This window comes from Phacochoerus africanus, chromosome 11 (assembly GCF_016906955.1).
Source record: "Phacochoerus africanus isolate WHEZ1 chromosome 11, ROS_Pafr_v1, whole genome shotgun sequence".
Lineage (NCBI taxonomy): Eukaryota > Metazoa > Chordata > Mammalia > Artiodactyla > Suidae > Phacochoerus > Phacochoerus africanus.
The window spans coordinates 128,456,816-128,480,471 of record NC_062554.1 but is presented as its reverse complement, the minus strand read 5'-3'; the positions used below and the strand labels follow the sequence as shown (position 1 = coordinate 128,480,471).

Sequence of the window (23,656 nt, the reverse complement as noted above, 5' to 3'; positions counted from 1 at the left end):
ATAAAATTTAATGAAAAAAACAAAAGGAAGTGGTTAAAATCTAAAAAAAAAAACAAAAAACAAAAAACAAAACAAACAAAAAAAACCTGACAAGAGAAGAAACACAAAACTTCTCCTAAAGACAGCAAACTCCAAGCAAATTGCTAGGATGACTGGTTGTATATGCCAGTTTTTGTAACACCACAGAGAGTTCTCTAGTTACCAGCGAAAATTTATGTTTGACTTGGCAAAGGAAGAAAAAGATTTTTTTCCCTCCTCTCCCCAGAGAATAGAGGCTTCTACAGGAACAACCACTTCTGGTCTCTTTTCAGCTGATAAGCAGGATGGCATGTGAGCTGGCCGTGCCTGGGCATACATGCCGGATTATCCAGAGCCACCCAAAGTTCTCGAACTCCAGTGCAAAGATCAGTGCTTTGTTTGGCATATACAAGTGAGCTGGCTGAACTGATAGCTGGTTCGTTTTTGTGTGTTTGTTTACTTGTTTGGCTTTAGCTCATGGTGATCCAAGGAAAAGCCTTAAAAGCTGGATGAAAATGGGACACAACAATCAATTACCTTTGGAGAAAAAAACAAAGCTATATGGAAGGAACGAAAAAAGAGGCAGGTCAGAGAGAAGAGGGTTTGCGGAGAAACAGTGGCGCAGGAAGGAGGGGACAGCAAAGCCGTTGACACAAAGCCCATCTTTTGGCCACCCCCCCCCTCCCCAGGGACAGATGGCTGTGCGGCCATTCCCCTTACCTCCTCCGCGGTGACCATGGCGATCACGTTGGCTCCCTGTTCCCACACCATCTGCCAGAAGTCATGGCATGTGTGTGGCAGGGGCCCCTGAGTGGCGATGTAGTGCCATTCTGCCCCACCAACCACCACCTGGAAACCAAGGAAAGCACTGGTGAATAACCCCAAATCCAGGACAGACTTACTTGCTGACCCTGGGTCCTTTTGCATCCACCTAAAAACCTCAGATAGTAGTTTTTTTAGACCAAATGTGTTATCACTAAGAAGCCTGAGACCATGATGGCTAGTGACACATTCTTATACTTTTTGCCACTTAAGTTTATTAAAATATATCTCATCATTTTTGGTCTGAAACCCACAGTAATTATGTGCAAACGAGTGCACACCAAAAAACATATATATGTGGGAGTTGCCTCGTGGTGTAATGGTTAGGATTCAGGGATTTCACCTCTAAGGCCCAGGTTCAATCCCTGGTCTGGGAACTGAGATCCCACATCAAGCCACTGGCCCAAACAACAACAACAACAACAACAACAACAACAACAACAACAACAACAACAACAACACACACACATCTACATACACCATATTACATGCATATGTGTGTGTACAACCTAACAATTTGTTACAGAAGTAAGTTATGTTTCCAATGTGCAATGTATTGATAATTGCCATTCTTTTCTCTTTTTTCTAGTCTATTCCATTAAAAAACAAAACAGGAGTTCCTATTGTGGCACAGCGGAAATGAATCAATTAGCAACCAGGAGGTCACGGGTTCAATCCCTGGTCTTGCTCAGGGGGTTAAGGATCCGGTGTTGCCGTGAGCTGTGGTGTAGGTTGCAGACGCGGCTGGGATCCCGCGTTGCTGTGGCTCTGGTGTAGGCCGGCAGCCATAGCTCCGATTAGACCTCATAGCCTGGGAACCTCCATATGCTGCGGGTGCGGCCCTAAAAAGACAAAAGACAAAAATAAATAAATGAATGAATAAATGAATGAATGAATAACAAACAAAACAAAAGACAGCAAAACCCAAACTGCTCCTGACTGCTAAATTGATTTCACACCCAACTACCACAGTGTGGTTCACAGTTTGAGAACGATACACCATGGCATCCTTGAAAATGTCTACTATGGAATAACACCCCTTTGGGAGTAATGTCTTTCTATCACTGCCCTGATATGTGTGTGTCCTAAATCTCTGCTGTACCTGCCACTCTGTGAATGCCACATCCAGGAGAGGCATGACGAAGGCACGTAAGCCGATGGTCTACGCTATTTTATCATTACCTTCCCCCCGTGCAGCCCCACAGTGTCCAGGGGAACTCTGGCGTCCTAAGAGGATTTTGGATAAAATCATTACCCCATGCATCTCAGGGTGATCCTGGAAGGATAACTCTGTAGCTATAAATAGCCACAGCAGAGACTCCCTGATAAGTTGTGTCCCACATGCTGAAGGTCGTGCAATCAGGATGACAAGGTGGCCTTTGGAGGGATTCTTTCCAGGTTTCCCTCCATTCTTGTGCCTGGACATTGCCAAGCAGGCTCCCTTACTCTAGACAGTTCTAGGGGTAATGAAGTGTTCGCTGGTCGGAACTTTTCCCCTCATTTATTTTATGAAACAATATACTAACTTGATTTGAACAAAAACAATGTCAGTTATTGTCTCATTACACAAGACATGTTTAGGTCAAAGCTGGCAAGCGAAACCCATTTTCCAAGTACTGGTGGGAGATAACATTCATATATTTGTTGGCTGGCTAGGAGTTTGGCTTATCTGTGGAATTGTGATTTTAAACATTCGCCTCCCTGGCACCCAACATATAGGAACCATAAATACTTCCAGAGCATGCTGCTGCCTGGGGCTTTTCAGCATATTCCAAGTATTGACAGGAGGATATTAAAAACGGCATTAAAAACACCACTGCCAATGCTACCGAGGTAGATTTCGCAGATGTGATTCTACCTCTGGAGCAAATAAATCTCTGTTCTGTGTTAACGGCTGCTTGGAACCCAGGGAGAAAACATTGGCGAGATATACAGCCCTATTCCAAAAACACGAGGACAAGTTCTTGCAAGCTCTCTGGGTCTATTAAGTGCACTCCTGTCTAATCTGGATCCACAGGATGAAATGTGGACCCTGGCGAATGTGGAGGAAGGGACATGTCTGCTAACACACCCGTGGGTACCGCGCACACGGAGTGACAGCTTTTTCCAGAGAGCAGATGGAAAATGGGGGCGGCGATTTGGCCAAAGGAAGAAGATCGTTTATTTATAGCTGTGGAAGATTTTTGCAGACACTCCAGCAAGAAGCAGCTGTGTGATCTGCCTCTTCGTTGGAGGACATTATTTTGGTCCTTGTTTCGTCATCTAAACTAAGCCCAGGAAACGCACCACGGTCAGTTTCCTTCGAAGTTTCCTGGGGCTCAGTGTTTATTGTTTTAGTTCTCATTCTCAGATATAAGAGAAAAATACACATCACGACCCGTGACAGTGGTGCCATCCTGCTCCTTCCGACGGGACTTTCTGAGGCTTAAAAAAATAAATGTGGTTCTGTAGGCTCTGTGAACAAAAACCATACACCCAACCATGGTACATTTTCCATATTCTGCACCAAATCTGTGAGAAGTGATCACACAAGCCAGACATCTGGCTGTATTTTAGAGGCTCAAAGGAACCTACCTGTAAGTCAGCTACAGCTGAAAAGTCCAAAGAAGGAAGGAACTGATGCTGGGTGAGGCCAGAGGTAGGATTCTAAGGTTACGGATCCTAACAGACTACTGATATCAACATTGTATTGTTGAAAAAAATCCTGTAACAACTGCTTGCACCTTAATATATGAATAATTCCTCTACTTCAGAGGTCACAGCACCTGGTGACATTCCCAACAAAGCTGTTCTGCTATTAGGGGCCCTGAGGAAGGTAAGCCATTTAGGAGACCCCTGCATGTACACTGTATCCACAACCCTAAATTCTACCTGAAGGGAAGCTAAGCTGACGACTGATGGTCTATGAAAGACCAAGACAGGAAGCTTTAGGGTGTCTGAAATAGTAACAAAAGTGTAATGACCCCAGTGCACTGAATAATGAGGCAAACATTGCATGATTCATTAGCAGCTGCACCTTTATGGTCTATGTTTACATAAGCCTGCGCTTCTAAACGTCATGCAAATTTGGGACTTGAGCTGTAAAATGCCCAACTGGTAACATTATAAGGGAGAAATGGTTACGTTTCTGTGGCTTAGAACATCCCCAAAATGCCAGTGACAGAAATACAATGCCTGTGACTTCCAAGGCCTCCACTGTCTGCAAATTACAAACCGAGAGGGACAAGCCTCAGCTTTACTTGTGAGTTGTTCTGTTTTTTGTTTTTTGTCTTTTTGCCATTTTCTTGGGCCGCTTCCGCGGCATATGGAGGTTTCCAGGCTAGGGGTCGAATCAGAGCTGTAGCCTCCGGCCTACGCCAGAGCCACAGCAACTTGGGATCCGAGCCGTGTCTGCAACCTATACCATAGCTCACGGCAACGCCGGATCCTGAACCCACTGAGCAAGGCCAGGGATCAAACCCACAACCCCATGGTTCCTAGTCAGATTCGTTGACCACTGCACTGCGCCACGACGGGAACTCCCACCTGTGAGTTTTAGGGACAGTTACCATGCACAGAGAGAAGAAAAGGTTAAATCCTCTGTAAACAAAGCAAGCTGCAGAAATGGCTGACCTGATGTCTTCCCCAAAGCCACCAGGCTTCTTCCTCTCTGCAGGAGCGGCACGGCCCGGCCTTGCCACTGACTAAGAAAAGCACAGGACCCTCCCTTGGGATTTGGGGACAAGGCAGGATGCACAGGGGCGGGCGGTAGGCTTTTCTCCTCCCTGCATTTTAAGCGTCAGCCCGGCCATCCGTAACCAGCCTGGCCAACAGGCCCGCCTCCTCACCTTGATGTGGGAGGCGTTGATGTAGCCTGTGCTGTTCTCTTTGGTTGGTATTAGTTCCACGCGGTTCTCCTCGTAGGGGACGACCTCTCGGATTCGGCTGCGCTCCGCGTTTTCCGGTAGAGCCGCGGTGCTGAAAACGCCGTTGGCCTTTTTCTTGGGAATTTGCTCGTACTCTGTGAACACCATCCCCTCGTCCAGCTTCTTCTTCAGGGTTCTGAACTGCAACAGAAACTGGTCTTCAGCTCTCCGAGTGGCCTTAGCCCAAGCCTCGGACGAAACCCCCCCAGATTCCTTAAAATATTGCCAGGGAAAGTGTGTGTTACGGAGTTTCAGGATGTACAACGAAGGCTTGACCATGTGGGCTCATTGTTCACCACAGGGCTAGTTTCTCTGGTCCAACAGCAACCACCTTCGCCTTCATCCCTTAAACAGAACACGTCTGCAAGACCAGGCAAGAGCTAAAACTCAAAACTAGTGTTTCTTTAAATGAGCATCTCTGTTTAAAGGTCCAGCGATAAGGAGACGGTGAATCATTATCCAAACATCCTTTTCGCCACCGACATAACTATTTTCACTCCGCTAAATTTTAAGATACACTGGCCCACAGTTCCCCAGGTCTAAGGATTAGATGCCCCCTCTCCCCCTACTCCCCAGGCCAAGTGAGTGATTACAATAACACGGTTTTAATCGGAGGAGACGATCCCTCTTAAAGACCCTTCTGGCTCTGAGAGCATTCTGATACTTCATATATGCTGGCAAAAACTGACAACCTCATCTTGTCCACGCTCTATTAAATTTACACAACCTGTTTCTTAACCTGACAGCAATTTCAAGAGCTAAAGGAACACGTTTCTTCCTCTGAAGGAAGACTACCACGCAACCTCTGTTTGCTTTCCAAAACCCAAGTTCTCACAGTGCATTACCCTAACGATTATATATCAGCCATATGTTATAGCCGTGTAAAGGGCCATAAAAGAATCCTATAAATGCGTGTGCAAAATAATCAAAAAAGAATCACCCCAATAAAGGGTATTTGTCCCCCTGCCCCCACCCAGAGAGCACAGCAATGGAGAGCTACAGCAATAGTTTTGCGAGAAAAAGAAAGAGGCCCAGAGAAATTGAGTGACTGGACCAAGGCCACACAGCTCGTTAGGGGCAGGGCTCTTCAGGTGGTGTCACTGACCCAACCTGACCAAAAAACCATGAGATGTTGGAAAAGGGTCAATTTCGTGCAGCACAGACCAGGTCTCACTCACCTTCAACGTGAAGAATGAATCCGTCAGAGAAACCTTGGTGCCGGCATGTCTGAACAAGGAGAGAGTGCTGGAATCCAAAGACCCCAGAGAATGAGTCACGTGTTTGACGAGCCCAGCGCTTACCCTCTCGTCCATGGGAACGCGAGCGGCATCAACGCGGCTCTCTTCCCTCCCCGAGCCCCGAGCAACTGAGAGTCCGTTCAACGCTGCCAACATCAGTGGCCTCTTCTGCGCCTCCAGGCCTGCCATCTTCTGCTTCTCTAGATTCTTGCGGCAAGAAAAGGCATGTTTTCATTGTTTGTAATAGCAGGAGAATGCTGGAATGTGTTTTAATCTCCCCAAATCTGCAACTCCCCAGCCAAGGAATGCAGACAATCACCATTAGCGGGGCACATTCAAACACCGCCTTCCCACCCCGTTCTTCCCACGGCTCCTCCAGGCCTCCTGAGCTTTTATTTTAAAATGATGGAAGGAACAAACACACAAACAAACAAGAGCAAAGACTCCCTACAAACACACCCTGCCACGGGGCTCACAGAAAAACAATGCACGAGTGAGACACTTGAGGAAGATGAAGGCTGAAGATGAGACAAGGGAAAGAGAAACGGTTTCAAACCTCATCACAATGATGGACCTTTCATGCAGAGGAAAGGGTTAAAACCTTATAAAAACTATGTGTTGCTCTTTGAAGACGTGAGATACATACATAAGTGGAGAAAAACCTTCCCAAGTTTCCACTAGAGGGGCTAAGACTATATTGAATCTGGTCCCCAGGAAATCCTAGCCCCAGAATGAGGGCCAATGTGGTTTAGCAAACTCGCTACTACCCAAGCCTGGGCCCACCTGAGATGGCCCAGCTGGCATTACCCCTCCTGCTCCATCCAGCGGGCCCGAAGGAATGCAGAGCATGGCCCCTGAGGACTACAGTGGGCATCACCAGATGGGACTGAGCTGTGGGAGAATACGGACTGGAGGCAGAGCAGACAGACCACACTGGGAAATGTTCAGTGGCTCACACCTGGCCCTGCTTGTGGCGGTCTGACTCCTCTCTCTCCTCACCTGCAGACGCCCCGAAACGGGATCAGTGGGCGCCCCGGGTGTTTGGTCTCATGTCCTCTCTGCTGATGGAGGTATGAACGAATCTCCATTTACTCACTTCAGGCAAAGAGCATTCCCCCCGTCCCCAGCACATCATTTTGGCTTAGAAGACGGAAGAACGCAGGGACTTCATAAAGCATGCCAACAGATGGGTCCTACAGAGTTTAAGGGTCTGATCCACACGGAAGTGAAGCCAATTTGCGGGGTCCTTTGGGTTCCACGGAGGAGGGAGTCATCCTACCCCCTGGTTTCTCATCACACCTTCAGGCACCTTTTTTTTTTTCTTTGTCATTTAAAAGTTTACTCCCCAGGAGTTCCTGCTGCTGCGCAGTGGGTTAAGAATCCAACTGCAGCAACCTGAGTCCTCACTGGGGACCACCTCTGGGATTTGGCTGCCTTCAGCACTTTCTGGTAGAGCCGCTATGCTGCAAATGCCCTTTGCCTTTTTCTTTGGAATTTGCTTACACTCTGTGAACACCATTCCCACATGTGGGATCCCTGGCCCGGCGCTGTGGGTTAAAGGATCCAGCAGTGCCGCAACTGTGGCTCGGATTCAATCCCTGGCCTGGGGACTTCCATAGACACTGCAGGTACAGCCATAAAAACAAACCAATAAAAATTAAACATTAAAATTTCCTCGCCAGAGAAGCCTCTTGACAAGGCCATGGTGTTGGTAGATGACAGAGTGGATGATTCTAACCGTGGGTGGAGGGGATTGCGTTACACCCCCCGCAAGCGTCCCTACTTCCCCTCAAGGCACCTACAGTCAGAATGGAGCCCTGGCCTTTGTGAGTGATCCTGTCCGTGAGATGCTTCGTCCAGTGACGGGGCTGAGCCCCATCAGACACAAGGGGCATCTCAGAGGAGGATGAACTGTGAGGAAGGGAGAAAAGTGCCAACATCGACAAAAAAGTATGATATTCGTAAGAACTGCCCTGGTTTTTCAATCCCAGGCAGCTGTTGAGAACCTGGGGGGTTTTGTTAGTTTATTTGCTTATGAGTTTGCTTTTGTGAAGGAGAACCCCACCCCCCACCCCCGTTATCTCTTTAAGCATCTGTTTCACTCATCTCCAAAGTTTTGAGAAAACAATAACTTCGAGGGGGAGGAATGGTTCTAAGGCCCCTCCTGACAGTCCTCCAGCTTCCTTCTCACCCCCACCGTAAGGTGACCCCAACTGAGCCCGAAGCAAAAGGCCGCTTGTCTTTCTCTTAGCAGTTCCTCACTTATCCTATCAGCTTATTACCAGAGATAAAAAAAAAAAATTATTCATTCAAAGATTTGATCTGGCCTTTTCTCTTCCCTGTACCTGATTTTGAGTTAGGGGACTCCAGACACTGAACTGTCTTCAAGGCAGCCTTAAGAGCCAGAAGAAGGAGCTGTTAAGACAACAGGCCTGAATCGTCCATCAAGTGGACAAGCAGCTCCAGAATTGGGGAGAGGTGCCTGCAGGGCAAATTCCCACCATAGCTGCCCCTCCAGTTCCACTGAGTTACACGTTCTCATTGCTTTCTTATGCTACAGAGGCCCTGACAGCCTCCTCTGGGAGAGCAGACAGCATCGGAGATGTGGGGAGGGCATGGCGCTGTTTCTTTCTTTTTGCTTTTTAGGGCCGCATCTGCGGCACATGGAGGTTCCCAGGCTAGGGGTCCAATCGGAGTTACACCACAGCCACGGTAACCCCAGATCTGAGCTGTGACTGCAAGCTATACACCGCAGCTCACAGCTACTCAAGATCCCTAACCCACTGAGCGAGGCCAGGGATCAAACCCACAACCTCTTGGTTCCTAGTTGGATTTGTTTCCGCTGCGCCACAACAGGAACTCCGCAGTGAGTTTCTTGATTAAAGAAAACAGAGACCCATTCCAAGCTTCAGGGACAGTGCCTGCCGCCATCCTGCCTGGCACACTGGAGCCACTGGCCCCCTGAAGAGCCTCTGAGACCTGCTCTGAGGTCGAGACGCCAGCCAAGGGTGGCAGTCCTTGAGCTCACAAGTGCGTAGAATTTGGGGAAAAGTCAGGGGAGGCGCCATAGGGATGGGTACTGGCATTCCTGCCCTAGCGGAGGGGTAAAATCAGCTAGTCTCTATTCCCCAAATGGATGAGATGGGAAAGCACGTGCGACAAACAGTGGAAAAGGTTCCCGCTCCTTGATGACAATGCATGAAGCTGACGCAGGGCGCCAGGGCACTGAATTTAGTTAGCCACAGGCTTTTGTTTCATACAGTAACCAGAGAAGAGGATGAAGACAACCAAAATGAGGCTAGGGGACCAAGTAGGTGGCAAGAAATAGGCAAGAGGCAGGGTAATTAGCAAAGCTGAATGACTAGATTGATGAGATTGACAGGTTTTCAATGCAGAGTTGTGTCAAAGGGGCCTGAGGCCAAGCAGTGCTGAAAATCCCTTTTTTTGTTTTTTACCAATGATTACTTTTTCCAAACTCGGAAAGCTCTCCCCCCAAGGCACCCACCCCCGCATTTCATTCCATCCCTCAACCAAACAGTTTAATTTGCCAGAGGCACAGGGACATCTTTCACAATTTCCCTCTAGGTTTGGGAAAAGTGGAAAAAGTTATGCCGGTACCAAAGTCTTAGCAACACTCTGCCGACGGCCAACACTGTGAGGCTGCGAATGTTCTGAAGGTTTGTCTAAAGTAGGAACGTTGCTATGGGTTAGATTCCCAAACCCAGGAACTTGGCTTCCTTAAAACTCTGCCTCCTTCCTCTTCTTTACAGGTTGATTTTCACTGGAGTACTGGGGAGACTGAAAAATGAAGAGAATCTAAAAGAACTCCATCAAAGCAAATTTTCAGTTCCCACTGCTCTGTGGTTCCTAAAATAAGCCCTGGCTATCTTATGGTACAGGTGTGGTACCTGCAAAGGAGAAGTCAGTCTGGGTTTGAGTCGATTTTATAATGAAAAGATTTCTGTTTTTTTAAGAGAATGAAAATTTCCAGGACAGGAGTTCCTGCTATGGCACAGTGGAAACGAATCGGACTAGGAACCATGAGGTGGTGGGTTCGATCCCTGGCCTCACTCAGTGGGTTAAGGATCTGGCATTGCCAAGAGCTGTGGTGTAGGTCACAGACGCGGCTCGGATCCTGCGTTGCTGTGGCTGTGGTGTAGGCCGACAGCCATAGCTCCGATTGGACCCCTAGCCTGGGAACTTCCATATGCCGCAGGTGTGGCCCTAAAAAGCGGGAAAAAAAAAAAAGAAAGAAAAATTTCCAGGACAAGCAACAATGGCACTGTGAAATAATTTTTAAAGTGGGAACTACGATGTAGCAATTTTCTCAGGAGTGAGAGATAAGTGACTTTGCTGTACCAGGTCTCCATCTGTTTCCTGCACACCCTTGCTCTGGCCACACACCAGCCTTCCGGATGACACACACCCTGAAGAAGGGCTACGTATGTCTAATATCAGGCATCCTCACATGTTGTGTGTGCAGGTGTGTGTGTGATTATGCACGTGTGAACTCTTGATAGAATAAGCTCAGTGGTGAACTGAAGCTCAGTGCTTAAGTCTGAATTTCTTATAATCCATTGAAAGGAGATCTGAACATAAAGCCAGACACAGCATGGTCTATATCGATGAGCCACTGTGCCATCTAGATCCACACAGAAAGCTGTGCTTTGATGGGATACTGCTCTTTTAATATCACATTGGGGGCAAACATGGGTTCCCCTGACAAAACCAAAATACCCAGAGATGAAGGAAGGCAAGTCCCTAGCGGCTCATGCAATGGGAAGTCTGACCGTGAATAAGCACCCAGTGGCTTGTCCAGACACCAACTGCAACACCACCCACCTCCGAGACCCTAATTCCACCATGCACACCTAGGAGAAGCCATGCATGAGAATGGAATGTGGATTTGAAGGAACAAAAACGAAGTTTTGGGAAATGAAACACTACCCGTCTGAATGCCAAGTGATTTTTAAATCCTTGCCACATGCCCTGAATAAACCTCGTGCCTTCCTGGCTGCCCAGAGGAGGTACGCTTGAGCCGTGGCAGAGCAGCGGCGGCGGCTGTGCTGGGGTGGGGGGAAGGCGGGGTAGACCAGCTGTTGAGCTGTCTCCCCAAAGGTGCCCGGGGAGAGGAGACGCTTACCCGAATCATCATCTCTCTCTCTATGATGCTGTCCTCCAGGGAGAACATTTCCGACACGGGTCTCTCCTTCACGGGCTCCTTCTTGGCCCGCTCCTTCACACTCGTCAGGTCAGGCTCTGAGAGGGATGGACCGAGTGAGGCCCCGTTGACGGCCAGCTGGTCCGCCCGGGAGACACTGATGGCCTTGGCTGGCCCGTGCCTCAGGACCCTGGCTCTGGCGATGGCAGGAGGAAGGCACCCCTGGTCTTGCCGCAGCGCCCCGTTGCTCACGCTTTTCCTGGGCCCGGGGTACTCGGGTGGGGGCTTGTTTGGAATCCGGGCTAAGGCGGCCTGGAGCTGGGCGCTGTACTCCATCTTCTCCCGGAGCCCGGGGATCTGGGGCACCGATTCCGGAGCCTCCTCCTCCTCCTCCTCGCTCTCACTGCTGTGGATCAGCATCGTGGCATCTGAGAAAGTCTTCTTGTGGTGATACGGGGGCAGCTGGGGGACCTCGTGGCTCGCGGGCACCTCCGCGGGCGGCCCTGGCTCGCGGAGCGTGTTGCGCCGGGCCATGGGGATGTTGAGCGACTTCAAGGTCATGGCCTCCATGCCCCGCACCATGCTGCTCATCACCTCCAGGCTGTGGCGCTTGTGCACCGTGCCGTGGTGCTTGGAGGCCGTGAGGGGCTCGCTCACCTCCTGGAGAGACTGGTGCACCACCGGGGAGCTGTCTTCCTGGAAGGTCTTCACCGACAGCTGCACTTTGCGAGTCACCAGGTCGGGGCTGCTGCCACTGACGTACTTATGGCGGTGGCTGGCGAGGTCTGGGGTGCTGGTGGCAGGGCGGGGCCGTGGATAGGGGGGTGGCGGCCGGAAGAGATAGTTTTTGAGCATATGGGCTGTGTTGTAGTTCTGGGGGCCCTGCAGCTGCATGTTGGCCAACTCGGGGGTGCTCACCGTGTGCGAGATGGCACTTGCCCCCGGCTTGCTTGGCACCGTGGTGCTCTTTGGGCTGATCTGGTCCGAGGGACTGACCAGTTTGTTACCATAGCCCCCTGGGGGCCCGTAAGGGACAGTGTAGGGGTGCCTCTCCCGCATCTCGGGCTGGCTGTACACCAGATCCTCCGGCTGGTTGTAGGCATGGGTGTTGATGATGTTGAGGTTTCGCAGGGACTGGCTCTGGCTGTCCGTGTGCACCATGCCCCTCTTCATCTGCCGCATGACTGTCTCATAATCGGGGGTCGGCCGGTAGGACGGCACGATGATGGCGCTGTGCCGGTGGCTCGGGATGTAGTCAGCCCGCATGATGTCACTCCCAGGGATGCTGAGGCTGGAGGATACAGGAGAAGCCTGGATGAAGCTCTGGGAGCAGCTGAGGGAGTTGACGCTATGGACGCTACACACACTGCCATTGGTGACAGTGCCATTCAGATAATTTAAGTCCAGGCTGTTGTGCGAGTTGCAATACAAGGCTTCTTCATTCCCATGGAAGATGCTGTCTGCAAGAAGTCAGACAAAGGCATATGAACCGCCACGCCATCCTGCTTCCATCAAGTTCATCTTCACAGTCATGGGAGTTAATTTTTAATTAATAAAAGTCATAGAAAGTAAAACCTATATGCATGACTGGGCCACTTTGCTGTACAGCAGAAACTGACACAATACTGTCAATTAACTGTACTTTAATAAAAAAAAACAACTTTTTTTTTTTTTGTCTCTTAGGGCCTCATTCTCAGCATATGGAAGTTCCCACGCTAGGAGTGGAAATGGACCTAGAGCTGCTGGCCTATGCCACAGCCCACAGCCACAGCAACACGGGATCTGAGCCCTATCTGTGATTTACACCACAGCTCCCGGCAATGCCAGACCCTTAACCCACTGAGCAGGGCCAGGGATCAAACCAAGTCCTCATGGATCCTAGTCGGGTTCATTACCACTAAGCCAAGACGGGAACTCCAAAAAACTTTTTAAATAAATAGAGATATCAAGTGAAAAACATAAACCCGCTGAACAGTAAAATGGAAAAAAAAAAGTGAAATCTCAGGTCTCCACCCACATGTTGCACGGAAAAACTGGTCATTTCTTGGGCAAGATGCCAACATACAGAAGGTGCACTTTAAAGAACACTAAAAAGAGAAAGTGAATCTAGACAAAGAAAACGCTATGCACACGTGGAAACATTCTCACCTGCGTCAAGTTCTCAATTTGGCCGTGAGCTTTTAAATCCGACACCAGCCACGGACCTCACACTGGAAAACCTGTCCTCTTATTCAGACCTCAGCGACAGGACTGGATATTTGGGCCCCAAGTCAATCAAGAACTTTAATGGGGCATTAGATTTGAAGTTACTGACTACTTGGAGCTGACCTTCTGGCTTGCAAGAGAAAAGGTCCCTGTACGTCTTGCAAGAGAAAAGGTCCCTGTACGTGAGGGACTCTGGAGCAGCCATCAAGACCCAAGACAAATAACACAATCAGGATGTCAGCACACATGGCTGCTTTGTTCTGATCAGCGACCAATGGAGGGCAAAATAAGAATCACACTTTTTTTTAGCCATTGTCTAAAGCCCTCCTCTAGAACTGGTTTCATCCCTCAGGTCAGTTTCATGTGAAAACTGGTAATACTTTAAAGAGGTGCCTAAAGAGATGCTAACTAGATTTCTCAAATCAGACCCTTTCTAGGCGTCCAGAGTTCCCTCGACACACAAACACACCCCATACCATGCAAGTGCTCACGGGCATACACACACACTCCTAGGGAGGCAATCCCTTACCATTATCACACTATAGATTTAAGCATGAGCAAAGCAGAAGGCAGAAAAGGTAAAAAAAAAAAAAAACACCTAGAAGGAGTTCCCGTCGTGACGCAGTGGTTGACGAATCCGACTAGGAACCATGAGGTTGCGGCTTTGATCCCCGGCCTTGCTCAGTGGGTTAAGGATCTGGTGTTGCCGTGAGCTGCTGTGGTGTAGGTTGCAGATGAGGCTCGGATCCCACATTGCTGTGCTGTGGTGTAGGCCAGTGGGTACAGCTCCGATTGGACCCCTAGCCTGGGAACTTCCATATGCAGTGGGAAGCAGCCCTAGAAAAGGCAAAACAAACAAACAAAAAACCTAGAAAAGGTGACTGAAAATACACAGCTGTCATCTGAAGAGTAGCAGCACAGACCAGATGAGATGAGATGAGGCAGGCAAAAAAAAAAAAAAGAGAGAGAGAGAGAGAACACACTTCTTTTTTTTTCTCCTCATTCTTAGCATTCAGTCCAAAGCTTGTAGAAGCTGAGTTTTTGTTTGTTTGTTTGTTTGTTTCACTTTTTCTTTTTTTTCTTTTCTTTTTTTTTTTTGTGTTTTTGCCTTTTCTAGGGCCGCTTCCACGGCATATGGAGGTTCCCAGGCTAGGGGTCCAATCGGAGCTGTAGCCACCGGCCTACGCCAGAGCCACAGCAACATGGGATCCGAGCCGCGTCTGCAACCTACACCACAGCTCATGGCAACGTGGGATCATTAACCCACTGAGCAAGGGCAGGGATCAAACCCACAACCTCATGGTTCCTAGTCGGATTCGTTAACCACTGCGCCACGACAAGAACTCCAGAACACACTTCTAATGGGGTTTGAAGCAGGGCAACTTTGCTACAGTGCTTATTAAAAAGTCCTGTTTTATTCAGAAATAGAGTCACAGACATAGAAAACTTATGGACTCCGTGGGGGCAAGGGGGAGAGAGGGATAAATCAGGAGTTGGGGATTGCTGTACACACACTACTGTACATAAAACAGACAACCAACGAGGACCTGCTGTATAGCACAGGGAACTATACTCAATATTGTGTAATAGCCTATGAGGGAAAAGAAGCTGGAAAAAATATCTGTCTGTATCACTGAATCACTTTGCTGTAATCTGCAACTAACACAACATTGTAAATCAACCATGCTTTTTAAAAACAATTTTTTTAAAGGAGTGTTTTGTTACACTGAATCATCTTGATTATCTCAGTTTCTGCACTCATACTTCAACAGCGCAGAAAGATTCAAAACAGCTAGCCTACGATAACACAGAAACTAATTATCCATTTTGCATTCTGTCAACATCCAATGTTTGATCCCACCCCTTTCAGGAGATGCAGTTAGGAGAAAGATGAAGAGCACAGGCTTGAGAGTCAAGATACCAACTTTCACATCCAAGCCCCTCCAATACCCTTTCCATATCCCTGTTTCTTTATCTGGAAAGTGGAAATAATAATAGGACATATCGCACAGGTTTATCCTGAGGATTAAATGAGACAACACGGTGCAAGTGCTTCGAACAAATGCTTAAGGAGAGGACTTGCTCTATAAATGCTAACTGCTGAAATAATTTTTATAGGAATGGGTTTTTTCCACACATTTTGCATGGGAGCATTTAGGGAGAAAAAGAGGAATAAAACAGTTTCACAAGTACACGGAGAAAGGGGCCGGTGGCAGTGATGGGAAACAAGAGCTCAAACGCAGGGCTGGGATTCCGTGTGTATTTCTTTCCATTATTCTGGATGCCTGTCTTCTCTGTGACCAGGAAACCCTGCCTGCCTGTTAGAAGCTCTCTGACGCTGGCAATGCGGGTGAAGACTATTCCACTCGGCTTAGCTGTCTCTCTCTTCTCTAACCCTCCTACATGGAGGAGGAGGAAAAAGGAACTGGCTCGCCGCCTTCCCCCAAACTCCCTCTACTCGGGAAGTTTACCTCTCAGGGGTAAATGATACTGTCTGCCTTTCGCAAGTCCAAGCGGCTGCCTGCTGCCATTTAGACAACGAGTAAGTTAACACATCACTGTCATATAAACTAAAGAGGGTCAGTAGCAATCACGGGTGCTCAGGTGTGCATCGTAAGAAGGGACAACGGCCAGCCAGGGTTACCTTGCGAGGTGTGCGTTTCCGAGTAGTGTTCGCCACACTGGACGTGCACGGGAGGCAAGATGTACGGCTGCTGCCGGGGCTGAAACAGAGAACACAGCATAGGTGGGAGGCCTTGGCACCAAGGCCGAAGCTCTCACGAGAACCAGCCCGTGTCGGGGACAGGCCCCGTCACTCACCCTGACTGCGGGGAGGGGAGGCACGCTGTGGCTGCTCCGCCCTCCACCCTCGATCCCACCCTCTGCTCAGCTTCTGCACCCCATCTCATCACTGAGCTTAGGACAGGAGAAATAAGAAGGGGCCTGTGGGGAGGCTGGTTCAAGGTGAGAAAGAGGCTGCAATCAACATGAACTGATTTATAATCTGTTTTGTGACACACTTGCTAAACTCCCAATGCCTTTTTTTGCCACTCCCACAGCATGCAGAGGTTCCTGGGCCATGGATCAAACCTGTGACACAGAAGCAATCCTTGCCACTGCAGTAACAATGCCAGGTCCTTAACCTGCTGAGCCACCAGGGAACTCCCCTATGCCTCTTTTAAAGGAATAAGTCAGTACACTCCCTCCCAGAGCCCCAAGCTCATAACATCGGCACAGCTGTACCTAAACCCTATCTCACAGTGTCACATCAACCTCAAAGAGGGACAGGGGAGTATTAACCTGGGCCCAAGGGCAAATTTACACAGAAATCTGAAATGTGACCCCTGACAATTGGGATACAGTTCCAAAGACCATGTACTGAACCTCTCATCTCAGAACCAAATGCGGAAAAGCCTCTCAGAGAATCCAGTTCACCCACCCATCTGCCTCTTCAGTGAAGCCTCTTTACCCGAAGACTCTTACAGACTCCACCCGCCTAAGGCCCTGCTGCAGAGGAGAGTAAAACTTTTAGAGAATAAAACCAAAATGCCTAATGGTGTCAATATTTGGGGAGCCAACAAAGGAAAGATGGTAAGTCGCTCATCTAGAGCAAGTCATTTAACCTCAGCAGGTTTCAGCTTCGTGTTAATCAAATCAAGCCTCCTCCCTCCAACATTATCCATTTTATTTATATATTGGGGTTCCAGGTAAGAGTCTTTTTGAAGAAAGAGTTTTGATGCTAAAAAATAAACTTTAAGCTTGTCAACGACCAAACAGGATGATCTTTTATATTTCCATTTGATTATTTTAAAATTAGCTCTATAGAGAATTAATGTACATAGTACTGCTTTGGGAAAGCTGAGATGAAGCCAAAAAAAAAACCCCCCCAAAACAAAACAAAACAAAAACAAAAACAAAAATAAAAAACCCCAAAGCCAGCAGGGGTCACACTTTCTCAGAAGAACACTACACAGAATCTGAAGCTGGGTAAATAATTGACCTATTATTTCCTTTGATACAAATAATGTTTAAGCATCAAAAGGGCATAATAAAGAAGGTAATGAAGATAAGAAATCCAAAAACTAAAAAGACTCAGGGGGAAAGAAATAAAGAATTGAAATTAATCTAAAAATACAGTTCAGGGTGCCAAAGAAAAGGTTATTTTATCAGTTCACCTAAATCGGCTCATGGTAAGTTTTTGAGAACTAACTTAAAAACAGGTCTCCTCTTTTGGGTAATACCTAATTCAATTCAATTTTTCCATGATTTGACAGCCAGTTTTTAGGCTTAAAAAAAAATTCTATATATACAGGATTCATACAAGGGAGTAGAAAGACACAGCAAGGCAAAGTTGGCTCACCTCTGCCTTCTCTTGCTCTTATTTAACAACAACAACAACAAAAATCCTATAAGTTAGTAAGTGACTGTTTAGGAAAATCATAGATAATCCTTCAAACACCATTTCAGGATTATTTATTTATTTATTATTGCTTTTTTATTTTTTATGGCCGCACCCATGGCATATGGTCATTCCTGGACCAGGGACTGAACCTGAACTCAGCTGCAACCTCTGCCACAGCTGGGGCAACGCCAGATCCTTTAACCCAATGTGTCAGGGCAGGGATTCAAACCTGCACCTCTGCAGCATCCAGAGCCGCTGCGGTTAGATTCTTAACCCACTGTGCCACAGCGGGAACTCCAGGATTATATTATTGAATCCATCTTTTTATATATTCCAATATATTATTCTATTTCTTTAGAGACCAACGAATACAAAAACAAATGAGATGCCACAATATAAGAGCCAGAAGGGCCAGAGTAAAAAACAGCCATCAGCAGCCCTGGTTATCAGCTAGGAAGCCAAAAGGAGATAATGTTATCCGGTTTTACTCTCACTCATCCCAAGGAAGTCTTGGTGAAATAATTTAATCCTAAAGAGCAGAGGAAAGGGAGAGGCCAGGAGTCTGACTTCTCATGGATCAGCTTCATCCAAATACAATAGGAAAGCCTCTGTATCTTTTCCAGGTAATTAGGATGAGATCAAGTCACGAGATAGCCCTAAAATGCTTTGCCTCCCCTGGTGATTCATGGACACAGTGAACATTCATCTCACTAGGAAGACACGCACACTCTATAAAAGGGAAAAGGAAAATAACATCAACAAAGGAGAAGAATAAGGAAACCACTGCCATTATCGGTACTTGAGAGGAGAAGCCCAAAGCAGCCTTCTGCATCTCTGAGGCAAGGACCTTTTGTGATATTCTGTGCATTAATATGGAGTTTAAAAACACGCACACAAGGTCTCAGGGATTATTATGTGGTGATACGATGCTCAAACTCCAGAACTCTAAGAGTTCATGCCAATGCATTATCCAGAAAAAAACCCCCAAAAAACAAAACCTCAAAACTTTCCTTTTAAAAGACAAGTTAGAACCATACCATAGGGTATATATCGTGCACGAAGAAAGATTCAACTTTGCTGTCAACTTAAAGGAACTGTCCACCTAGAAACATTTAAAGGTTACATGTTCATTTTGATTTTGTGTAAAACAAAAATAACCTAAAATGAAAAGAATTATGACTTAAAGCAAGTAGATACGTTAAAGGAAACCACTTCTCCCACATCTTGCTCTACTATCCTGAAGCTGTTCTCAAAATCAAACACAGTCTATGGCAGAACACAGACACCAAAATGAGAGCTGTGTTTCCTTACTCAAATGATGAGGCGAGCAGTTAAAAAAAAAAAAAAAAAAGCTAAGGTAGGTAGAAAAAATGAATCAATTCAAATTCTGTTGGCCTGAACATTAGAAAATGTGCAGTTCACCTACCCCATTGACTATTCTGAGACCATCAACTAGACACATTCAATTTTTGCCCATTTAAAGTAGTCACTGGAGTTCCCTGATGGATCCAGGGTCATCACTGCTGTGGCGTGGGTTGCCACTGTGGCACGGGTTTGATCTCCGGCCTCAGAACTTTCGTGTGCCATGGGCGCAGCCAAAAAAGTAATGATCATTTTCTGACTAGTTTACTAGGCTCTACCTACGGCAGAAAATGCAGAATAATTAGGTGATTATAACTGAAGACAGGTCTATATGCATTAAACAGAAACAGTGATAAAAGCCAGTGTGTGTGGGGGGGACCAACATGTGGTAGGTTGCATGCTGATGGAACATGGTCTCATGGCCCTGGAGCAAGATTCACGGGGCGGGGGGGAACCCTGAGTCACACTTAGAGAACTGACGGACATGGGCGGGCATAAGAGGGACAAAACGGGTGTGCATCACACCTGCAAGGCAGAATGATACCCTTCTGTGTTCTCACCAGGTCTCACCTGGCCATGATGCCCCAGACACCCCTCCCCGCAAATTAACAACAGAAGGACTCTTGTTCCCCAAGAGTCAGAAGACTTGAAAACAGAAGATTTCATACATACCAGGGAGGACCGGCTCCAGGTGGGCTGGCGTCTGATAGGGGGTGGAGAATTTGATTGTCTACACAAAAAGGTGGAAAAATGAGGATGGTTATTAGTAATATTTATATTAACTATTATTAACAGTTAATCATAATATTAACTAGTAGTTACCCTGTACAAGGAGACCAGACAGACAAGAGAGGCAAAGTAGACAAGATGGGTTAAAAATTACAGTAAAAACAGAAACAACTTTCTATTTCTGGGTGGTGAAGTTCCCAGGCCAGCAGCAACCTAAGCCACTGCAACAACAAAGCTGGATCCTTAACCTGCTAAGCCTCAAGGGAACTCCCCAATTTCCTTTTTTCTTTTTTTTTTTAATTTTCAAAATGTTTGGAACATGTGATGCTTGTATAATAAATTTTACAAAGTAATGTTAGAAGAATGAGGCTTACTTCTAAAGACGAATTACAGGGGAAATAAAATTCAATGACAATCTTTTAGAGGCGAGAGAGCAGAGACCTCTGGACAGGGATGCTATGCAGATGCTGCTGATTTCATAGAACTCCAGAGGGCTATCTCCCAGGCCCATGCGGAGACACTGAAATTATTTGCAGAGTTTATTGTCTATGTCGGGGAGAGGGGTGTGCTTTTTAGAGAGTCCCACTTTTTTATCAGGGAAGAGCTTAGGATATATAGGAAGACGAAAGGAATGGTTATCATAGAAGCAGAAAGGAAAATAGAATTTCCTTAATTTGCTGTTCTAATATGGGATGCGTACTCATGTAAAAAGAAAAGGCCACAGAAGAAATATAAATACTCAGAAACTTTTATAATAAAGCCACGTGCTGAGACATGGTCAAAGCAGGAGAGTACAGTTAAATTCACTTCTCAAAACAGTTTTCTTTTTAAATTCACCCTACCCAAGTCAACTAGAGAATTCTTGTTAATATCAAAGACACCCCAACAAATCAAAGGCAACAGCAGAGAAGTGCAAAGACGTGAGCTACAGGGAATCTGTTCAAAAGAATGGCATGTGTGTGCACATGCGTGTACCTATAACGCAGACATGCCTGCTTAAATTGCTGCTCCCTCTTCAGTGCTCTTCTGATTTACATTTGCAAACTTTACTGGCAGACCTAACAGAGTCATCCCTTGGTATTCAAGGGGATTAGTTCCCGGACTCCCACAGATATTAAAATCTATGGACGCTCAAATCCCTTATATAAAACAGCCCAGTATTGGCATATAACCCATCCACATCCTCTCACAGAATTTAAATCAGCTCTAGATTACTTATAATATCTAATACAGTATAAACACCTGACAGTACATAGTAAATTCAAGTTTTGCTTTTTGGAAATTCCTATAATTTTTTTGTTGTTGTTGGGGGGGTCCAGAGTTGGTTGAGTCCATGGACATGAAACCCGCAGAATAGAGAGTCAACTATAATTTCAGACTCAAGACTCCGACAGTGACCAATGGCAGCGAATGGTTTGAACGAGCCGCTATCGCATAGAGAGAACAGTCTGCCAGGGTCTGAAGCTCCCGTTCTAAAGCACAGCATTCTGCATCAAGAACTGCTCTAGGACAGTATTCTCCCGCTCTTGGATGTGTCCGCTGGGGAAGAGGGAAAGCAGTTCTTTGCTTGCATTTACATCCCTGAAGTTCTTTGAAACAAAATTAAGCACTTTGGGCGCCCCAACTGCCGATGCGCTTTGTTGAGGAATGTCTTTTGAAAGCAACCAAAGGCAAGGCAGTGATAGCGTGAGTCCCGGCACGTTCCATCCAAGGTCAGGTCAAGGTTGAGTCCCCTCATCAGACTCCCTTTGTCCTCTTTATTTCCAAATTAAATTGGAAAAACACACGTGGATTTGTGACATCTATGAGCGTCTTCCAAGTCTTCCTCTAATTACCCTGGCCTCTCATTTACAGGCGGGTGACATGACCCAGAGGCACCCGCAGGGTTAGCCAACTGTGTGAGCGACCCGGGGCTGAGGATGATAGCGGCTTCTTCTCTTTCAAGCTGGCTCATCACTGGGCTACATGCTTCTGAACACACTCCACATCTGACATGAAGGGGCACCCTGGCAAATTGGGAGCCGTTCGGCTCCTCCGAACTCCTGGCAGAGGTTGGGAGGGCACTGAGATGGGCCAGCCCATCCAGCAAGTCAGGCATTCGCAGTCAATTTGTGAATTATTTTCTCCCTAGGTGTATGGACTACGCCTGACAGTTCATCATGAAAGCTCTTTTCCTCCCACCCAGCTTGAGCTCCCCTTTAGCTTCTACAAGGAATGAGGGAAAAGAGTGAGTGGAAAAAATGGATCTACAACATCCCCAAAGCACAAGAATTTAAACTGATCGAGCCATCCAGAGAGAAGGCAGAAGAAACGTCGACTTACTCAGTGCAGATTTTGTTTTGTTTGTAAAACTTGTGCCGCGTAGCAAACAATCGTGATATGTACTTGGCATTTTCGATATCATCCTTAGAAAAGAAGAGACAAGGGGACAAAAATACACATTGGTCGAAGGTGGCTTAACTGCATATGCATTTCTCTAGGACTGTCTCTGAGTGGGGACACATCCCTTCCCGACTTCATGTCAAGCACACAAGACCCCCCCGAGCCACAAACCAATGTGCTGAAATTCAGCAGCAGCCATGGTAGGAAGTACATCCAAGGATGGAGGACACATCTGCTAGAGAATCCTTCATGCCCAAGGCTCTGGGGTTACACTGATGATCAGGTATGATTTTACATAATGCCCAGCCCAGCACTTTAAAAACCAAAAACACAAGTCAAGGCAGAGCGTAGTATGTATACCAAGCATCATTAAACGAGAGGCAGGGCGATGCATGAACTGTCTTAGCTCTTAAGGAGTTATTTGGTAGAAGGGCAATCACCCAGTCTGCTTCAGTTTAGGCTTGCCCCATGATGGGCAAGAAAATCCAGATCAGCCTGCAAAAGAGAACACCACGCAGCCAAGGTGGGAGGGCAGGGGCTGGGGGAGGATGGGATGGATTGGGAGTTCGGGGTTAGTAGATGCAAACTATTACATTTAGAATGGATGAGTACTGAGGTCCTACTACATCGAGCCGAGAACTATATTCAGTCTCTTGAGACCGAACATGATTGAAGAAAATATGAGAAAAAGAATGTATACCCAGAACGACTGGGTTACTTTGCTGTTACCAGCAGAAACTGGCACAACATTGGAAATCAACTATACTTTAATAAAAGAAAAGAAAATACCACGCAATATCATGAGGGGTGACTAGTCCAGGGCGTGCCCAATGCGACCCATCACAAAGAAGGCTGGTGGAGGAACCCCAACCCTAGAGTCAACACTCAGCTTGGAAACCTGGCATCGTGAACCCGAAGTCACCACCACCCTCTGGAGATGGGTGATGACAGCATGGGGCAAGTACCGGAAGGTTATGGGTCCAGAGAGTATTTCTTCTCTGGAGACATGGAGGGCAGGGAAAGGATGTCGCGAGTTGAGCAGTCAAGCGGCAAGCTGCTTGTGGCCCTGCCTTCACCTGTCCGTTTTGCTTACTGTGTGAAAGAGGGCAGTCTCGTCTTTGCTGATGAGCTCCACCAGAATGGTCGACTTGCTGTGGGTGACGTTCCCCATGTCATTCCACCTGTGCAGACGAAATCCAACCGTGTTTACCCAGAGCCGTGCCAGGCGTTTACGACGGCATGGCGGGGCCACGTGCGATCACTGCGTCTCATTTTACAAACTGTGATGTAACCGTATTTTTAAAAGCTAAATGTTCCTTCTCTCAAAGCAGAAAGGGAAAGAAACGGCCACATGCATCTATTTAAGCATCGAAAAATCCCGTGTAAACTGCAACCAGATATTTCTGTTGAGAAAGCCTACTTTCCTTGGTGA

At 47.1% G+C, this 23,656-nt stretch overlaps 1 protein-coding gene across 2 annotated transcripts in view; it reads right to left on the bottom strand.

Annotated features, from left to right (window-relative positions):
- PTPN14 (protein tyrosine phosphatase non-receptor type 14) overlaps positions 1 to 23,656 on the bottom strand; it is a 193,379-nt gene that overhangs the window by 20,870 nt on the left and 148,853 nt on the right. For both annotated transcript variants that reach the window (XM_047751746.1, XM_047751747.1), the window contains exons 9-16: positions 23,318 to 23,405; positions 22,165 to 22,247; positions 19,786 to 19,843; positions 15,994 to 16,072; positions 11,127 to 12,604; positions 6,047 to 6,190; positions 4,668 to 4,886; positions 739 to 867 (exon numbers count right to left, since the gene is read on the bottom strand). In XM_047751746.1, the coding sequence (XP_047607702.1) occupies positions 739 to 867; positions 4,668 to 4,886; positions 6,047 to 6,190; positions 11,127 to 12,604; positions 15,994 to 16,072; positions 19,786 to 19,843; positions 22,165 to 22,247; positions 23,318 to 23,405 (2,278 nt within the window). The remainder of the gene's footprint in view (positions 1 to 738; positions 868 to 4,667; positions 4,887 to 6,046; positions 6,191 to 11,126; positions 12,605 to 15,993; positions 16,073 to 19,785; positions 19,844 to 22,164; positions 22,248 to 23,317; positions 23,406 to 23,656) is intronic.